The following is a 7,068-nucleotide window of genomic DNA, read 5'->3' on the forward strand; positions in this document are numbered from 1 at the left end:
AAATTGAAAAAGTAATCAACTATATAATCTTGAAGGATATTTTTGCAAATATTTTCCATTTTATTTTTATTCAAGAAAAATATAGGTACAATTCAAACCCATCCTGATATTCAAACCCATCCTGTCAGACAAGATTGAAGGTCCATCTATACTTAATTATCCTCTTCACAGGGGATCGTGGCTCCTAACCACATTTACCTAACTCCTCAGATGCTACTACAACTGTCTATATTCAAATCATAACCACCATTAACTTTGGTTTTGGTTAAGATAACTAGTTTTTTTTTTAAAGTAGCTATTATGCAATGGAAATTTTTTATGAATGATTTAATTTGCCTAAAAATTACCAGCCCAAGGAAATCACTTATGAAAATGCATTAAAATTATTTAATACACCAAGATTATCTGGCCCCATGAAATAATTTGCTAAGGCTACCATAGGTAACAATGAGCGAAAGCTATACAACCACTTCCAACTGCCAAGTTGCTAATTTTACTGTCTGGCCCTTGGCAGAAAGTTTTCCCCAACCCCATTTTAAACTAACCATTATGGGATAGGGCTATCAAATTTGCGATTCACTAGCTTAAAATAATCCTTTCTTCAGTGTTAATATACTGATAGACATATACTTAAAAGAAATCCTTCTGGTTCTACCTCTATAAAAATCTATTATGGGGGAGGGGGAGGGAGAGAGGGACAGCTAGATGGGCCAGTAGATATAGCACCAGCCCTGAAGTCAGGAGGAGCAGAATTCAAATCTCATCTCAAAAAGTTAACACTCCCTAGCTGTGTGACCCTGGGGGCAAGTCACTTACTCCCAAATGCCTTAGCAAAAAATAGAAAAAAAAAAAATCTATTAGGATGATTTTTAAGTTGCTATCTAAACTCACCTTCCTTCACAATTAAGAAAAACTGGTAAACATTATTAAAACTTACTAAGATCCTATTGACTACATACAATTATGTGCCCAACCCAAACCAAAGTCAGAAAAAAGGAGACTCTTCAGGTGTCGTTTAGTTTTTATTTCATAATCATAAACTTAACTCTGTTGTCTAGCCAGACTTGTGGAAGAAGGAAATGAAATCCAAAGAGAATTGCAGCAAGTGAGAGCACAAGGATTACGGGATGTAAGAGCAGATGGGGTTCAGGGGTGCTCTCTCCAGCTACAGAGGAATGGTTTGATGGTTAAGACAAAAAACAAAACAAAAAAACTTATGAGAGTTGTCCACAGTCAGCAATGGTGATCTTCTTGCTGGTCTTGCCATCCCGAGAACCATAACGCTCCATGGCTTCCACAATGTTCATGCCTTCTTTCACTTGGCCAAAGACCACATGCTTGCCATCCAACCTAAAGGAATTAAGTAGGAATCATCATGAAGCTAAGTGACTAGTTTGCTTTGCTGCCTAGGAATCTGAACAGTTGTGCCACCCTAAGTCAGCTACAACTCTCAGTGGGTGGCTGAACAGGACTTACAGCCGAGTACTGTTGATGTCACTACCAATTTGATGCTAGTTAACCAACTGACTACTATAAACACTGGACCAACGTACCTTCTATCTAAAAGCAATGGAAACACCATAAAGTTTACTATGAGCCAGTCAAAAAGTAGCATACTGCAATTGTAAAGATTCTCCAACTGCTGTTAATTCAGGAGTCATAAGTTTTAAATGGAAACCTAAAAAGGACCAACAAATCAAATGCCAATTAGATCAGAAAGGTCACTTATGTTTGGAACCAAGTATAATATCTTGGGCTAAAATTTATCAGGCTGAACAGGATTTTGTTAGAGCTAGAAAGTACCCAAGAAATCATCTAGTTCATAACCCCCCTCATTTAGATGAGGAAACCAAGATCCCTCAGAAGAATTGGATTGAGACTTGCCTAAAAGGTACACAGTAGTGTCCAGAGCCAAGATTAAAACTTAGGTTCTCTAGCTGAAGTCCAGTGTTCTTTTCATTCAAACCAAAAGTGACTCCCAACAGCTAGCAAAATGTAATTCTGTTATCTTTGTAAATCAAACTTGTGGAAATTATACCTCTCACGTATTAAACTGCTAGTGCTATGTCTCTTCCACTTCCTAAGTTCAACTTTATTTATGCGTTACTTACCAATCAGTCTTAGCAGTACAGATGAAAAACTGGGAGCCATTTGTGTTGGGTCCAGCATTTGCCATGGACAAGATGCCAGGACCAGTATGCTTCAGGATGAAGTTCTCATCAGCAAATTTCTCCCCATAGATGGACTTGCCACCAGTGCCATTATGGCGTGTGAAGTCACCACCCTAAAAGCAAGAATCCCATCAAATACAGAATGAGGCTGGCATATTTACTGGTAACCTAGACAGCAGAGGTTCATTCACTGGACACTGACATTCTGGCTGAGTCCTTCCCTAAATGTGGGCACAAGGTTGATGGATATATCCTGGAAGAAATCACTATGCTCCATACCTGGCACATGAACCCAGGAATGATTCTGTGGAAGCAGGATCCCTTGTAACCAAATCCCTTCTCTCCAGTGCTCAGGGCACGGAAGTTTTCTACAAAGAAATAAAACGGAGAAAACTTAATACTAAAAGAAAAACCCAAAGCTAAAGAATACAATTTTGCTAAACAACAAGAAAACCAACCTGCTGTCTTTGGAACCTTGTCTGCAAAGAGCTGCAAGAGAAAAAGATATATTTGATTAGTTGTACCCACTTAAGACGTTAAGATGCTTTTTAGCATCTAAGTTCAAAGTCTACTATAAGTGACAATGATGAATCATTCTTGAAGAGACAGCATTTTTATTGCCAAATGCTAGCAGGATTCTAAAACGGGTTTATTTCATATTTAAAAGAGCTTTAAGAGCTTTTGGTATTAGGTTTAAGCAACATGAGATCCAAATATATGCCAAGATTCCAGAACCAGTTTATTTGAAATAGTGAGAAGATGCTTCCTGGAAAAATGCCTTTAAGGTCAAATGTTTTTTTTTGTTTTTTTTAAAAAGGAGAGCACCACACCCACAGTATCACTTATCAAACACAACTTTGTTGTATCTTCCATTTTTCTCCTTCAACTTCAGGCTAAATACCAAACCACTAATCCTGAAGAATGGCATGTGCAGTGGTGTATGCCTAGAGTTGCACTTGCACGCCCAGAGACATGGCTCATTCACTGCTAATGAAATTGCTGCTACTTCAGTTGTCTGTTAAAAGATCATCTTTCATGGTTTAGACATTACAGAGGCCTAAGTAATCTAGGATTATAAAATGTTGTCAGTTCCTATCTAGTGAAGTGCTAAATGCCTGATTAAAAAAATTAAGATCCATTTTGAAAATCAGATGAAATTTAATCTTCAGTTAAGCCATTTTTAAAAGCTAAACAGCTCGCTTTATGACAATCCATTTTATTTGATCTAAGATCTGCATATTGTTGATTTTGAATAGCCATAAAAATACTAATCTAGATCTTAGTGTGGCAATACAATCCCTTTAGCTAGTCAATTAGGCATTATGATTAATCATCAAATTAAAAAGTGTCACTTGCCCTATTATAGAATATAAAGTTAAATCCTGCTTCTTTCTTGCAGTTTTTGCAAGAATAAGTACCTAAATTCTTTGATCCGTAGTCTTTTAAATTTCCCAATTTTCCCTGAACTTGTATTTTCTTTTTAAGTCTTTATAAAAGTTTTCAATATGCAATACTTTTAACTGAAAGTTTAAGTGCTTTACTTAAAGGGTTTCACCTGCACATTTTCTTTCACCATTATCTTACCACTCAAATGAAACCATGTTTTCATACAGAGAGAAACATGAACTATAATGTATTAATTCAAGTTTACCCCCAACTAGATTTTCTGGACAAGTTTCAACTTAAAAAGAACCCACTACTGTAACAAAATGAACCGATTTAGAATTCCTATTCGTTACAGATAAAAAAAAAAAAATCAATGAGAAAATTATCTAAAACTATGAAAATTAAAATCCTTAAGGAGGAACTTTAAATTTTAATTTCTTTCATGTTTCAGAAATGGCTGATTCTCAAAAGCGTTACATTCAATCAACATGCTCCATTTCCATTGGTAACCTCGGGTTAAACCTGCCTAATCCACTGCGGGAAGGCAGTCCTAGGATGAGAGAGCTCCTCCCACAATTAACAGTCACCAGTGCTTTTTACTGCAGAGGAAAAGCACTGTGAATAAGCAGAATGTTTGCTTAAAAAAGGTTTTCTACTTAAACTCTTTAGTGTTCATTTCTAAGAGAGTTATTTTCTTCTAAAAATAAACTGCTTTGAAAACAGCCTTTGGACAACTCGAGTTTTAACAGTTATCAAATTAAAATTTCTATTTATTTAATGCAAATCTAGATAGAACCTTCCGTTCCACGGATTTTTTTTAAGTAATCTTCCGCCATGATCACCATTTATGAGGTAAGCCACCCAAATTTGCCCTTTCCAAAAAAAGTAACTCTTTAGTACCAATTTGGCATTATCTCTCCCAAAACAAAGTCAAGCTTTCTTTCCCCACCCTTTTGAGGGCCGTAGTCATAAGACTGTTGGGGCGTTTCCCTGCATGTGATTTTAAAATCAATTACGTGAACTGATTAAGGGAAGAAAAAAAAAGGGCTTTTTTTTTTCATAAGGCACCCCTGAGACACCGCCACCCGTCTCTATGGCCAAGCAACCATTAAAAATGCCTCCAAGGGGCCAAGAATTTTAGCTCCGGCTCTGGGCGTGAAGAGGCTGCCGGGCACTGCGCCGGCTTGGGGGCTCCCCCGAAGCACGTGCACAGAGGGCCGAGGCCCTAGAGCTGCAGTCCGCACGCCACGTGGAGGGGGGCCAAACTGCAGCCGAGGGCCGGGTACTAGCGGCAGGTGGGCGCTCTGCAGGGCTGGAGACGCGCCGGTCTCGGCCTCCCTCTCTCTGCCGCACCCCTCCCCCCATTACCCCGTTAGGCTGCGCCACGTGCTGGAGGGGGTTGGGGCGGTGCGCGCGGACTGCGGCTGCCTCGCGCTCGCGCCCCCTCCCCCACCCTCACCCCCGCTGCGCGCGCCCCGCCCCCACTCTCCACCCTCCCAACCCCCACCCAGCCCCAGCCAGGCCACCCGCCTGCCTTTGTCTGCCCCGCCGCCCCCAGTCTCCCCCCCTCTCCCGTCCTCTCCCTCGCTGCCCGCCCGCCTTCCAAAATGGCCCCTTCGCAGGGTGCAAAGGAAATGGCGCCGCTGCGGCCGCCACCACCCTCCCGTCCCTCGCCCCGAGGCGGCCCCGCTCCTCCGCCCCAGCTCGAGGACCCCAGTGGCTCGGGCGACGAGACCTGGACTACCAGGCAGGGCAGGACTGGCCCCCATCTTCTCCTCCATCATTCAACCAGAGAAGCAAGACGGTGGCTACATGGCCCCCAGGCTCAGCCCATCCCGTCCCCACACCCATCCATCAATCCCACCGCCTTTCACCTCGAAAGTAATCCGGCCCAGGGGCTCGTTGTCGACGGCGATGTCGAAGAACACGCGGGGGTTGGCCATGGCCACGGATGCCTGGGTTGGGCGCGACGGCGAAGACAGAGGCGGCGGGGATCGATGTCCGGCGGATGGGACGAAGACGAGGACTCCCGGCGGCGGCGTCTGCAAAGCGGCGCGAGCGTGGCCGCCCCACCCTTTTTATACAGGGTCTGAGCCCCACCCACCCGCCTGACGCGCCACAGCAGTCTTCACCAATAAAGGAGGCTGTCCAGCTTGAGTGATAGCACCGTAGACCAATGGAAGGGGAGTGGAGGGAGGAAGATAGAGGGAGGGCGTCTCCCAAGGGGCGGGGCGGGTAGCCGCTGATGGACGGAAAGAATGTTCCCGCCCGCGGGCCTTCGCTCTGCGCTGCAGCGGCTGCTGCTGCTGCACTGGGCGGGCCGGGAACTGGGGAGATGGAGGATGGATTGAGGTGGTGGTGGAAAAAGGAGGAAGCACGAAGAAAAAAAAAGGAGAGGCTCAAAGGGTTGAGGATGGAGAAATAGAGAAACATCTAGCTAGGAAGCCATGGCGATTCGTCTCCCCATTTTGCAGAGGGGGGTAACTGAGGCCACAGACCCAAGGTCAGTTTGTCAAGGTCGAAGCAGACAGGCTAGCTGGGAAGAATAATTCCGCTAAAAACAGCCTGTTCTTCTAACCTGGGTCTCTGGGAGCGAGTTCTCCCGGCTCACCCCATGTGAAGAGGGACACTTGGGGACAACAATCTCATTAAGTGAATTGGGAATGCAAATACAAATTTCTATTATTGAGAGACATGTTGGGAATACTCATTTTGGTTTTATTGTTTTGTTTTGTTTTGAGGATCCCTGGTTACTTTAATGTACAATTTTTCTCTGCTGCATCAAATATTTTGATAGGGATAAGAAAACCCCAAATTTAGGTGAAAAAGGAAGTAGTCATTTTGACTCCAAATAAAAAAATCCTTGCCAAAAAAATCTTCGGCCAGGAAAGCAAAATGGATTTTGTGCAGAGAGATCTGGATATGGAGACAGGGCCTATCTTCAAACCTCTCCTACTCTGGGTGCCCTTTCATCTCCAGCCTGCTTTCTCATCTGGCAATAAAAGGCTTGGACTAGATCGTGTCTAAGGTCCTTTCCAACTGCAAAATATCCCTGGTGGAAAGATGGAGAGTTATGGGCTTGTCTGTTTTTAAGGAATTTGGGATAACAGGCTGCTAACAGGAAATTAGTTTGGGATGAAAGTATGACTCTTTAGGGAGTGGGATAATAGAGTGAGAATTGAACCTTTGCTAGTTGTCAGATTTGAAGAATAGGAAATTAAAAAATTACAAACTCAATTTGGCAAAGAATTCAATGAAATTCCACATGGAACAGAACAGTCCTGTCTTCTAAGCTTTTAACTAATTAATCTTAGCCAGACTTTATTTATTTATTTGTTTGTTTATTTATTTATTTTCAAATTAAGGATCTCTCAGCAGTGCAACTTTCTCAAACCTAGAGATCATCCATAAGTAGTCCCTGGTCGATGACATGATAGAACTCTTGTTGAATGACCTATTTTCTGAAAATATCCTACATGCACAGTTTGAAAGCTTTTTCCATGGGATGTGA

At 42.8% G+C, this 7,068-nt stretch overlaps 1 protein-coding gene across 1 annotated transcript; it reads right to left on the bottom strand.

The window, feature by feature from the left end:
• Positions 1-1,009: 1,009 nt before the first annotated feature.
• Positions 1,010-5,615, bottom strand: PPIA (peptidylprolyl isomerase A). Its single transcript, XM_051976427.1, has 5 exons — positions 5,432-5,615; positions 2,630-2,660; positions 2,451-2,539; positions 2,112-2,284; positions 1,010-1,350 (listed from the first exon to the last, which is right to left on the bottom strand). Exons 1-5 carry the CDS (start codon positions 5,498-5,500, stop codon positions 1,215-1,217), a joined length of 498 nt encoding a protein of 165 aa, XP_051832387.1. The 5' UTR covers positions 5,501-5,615; the 3' UTR covers positions 1,010-1,214.
• Positions 5,616-7,068: the final 1,453 nt, after the last annotated feature.

This window comes from Antechinus flavipes, chromosome 2, assembly GCF_016432865.1.
Source record: "Antechinus flavipes isolate AdamAnt ecotype Samford, QLD, Australia chromosome 2, AdamAnt_v2, whole genome shotgun sequence".
In the NCBI taxonomy this organism is placed as follows: Eukaryota; Metazoa; Chordata; class Mammalia; order Dasyuromorphia; family Dasyuridae; genus Antechinus; species Antechinus flavipes.

Bases quoted from the DNA above. Each gene is read 5' to 3' on its own strand.
- PPIA (XM_051976427.1), bottom strand. From the start codon at position 5,500: ATGGCCAACCCCCGCGTGTTCTTCGACATCGCCGTCGACAACGAGCCC. The intron at 2,661-5,431 runs GTGAAAGGCGGT...TTTCTCTTGCAG, and splicing joins TGGGCCGGATTACTTTCGAG to CTCTTTGCAGACAAGGTTCC. The intron at 2,285-2,450 runs GTATGGAGCATA...TCTTGCTTTTAG, and splicing joins TTCCTGGGTTCATGTGCCAG to GGTGGTGACTTCACACGCCA.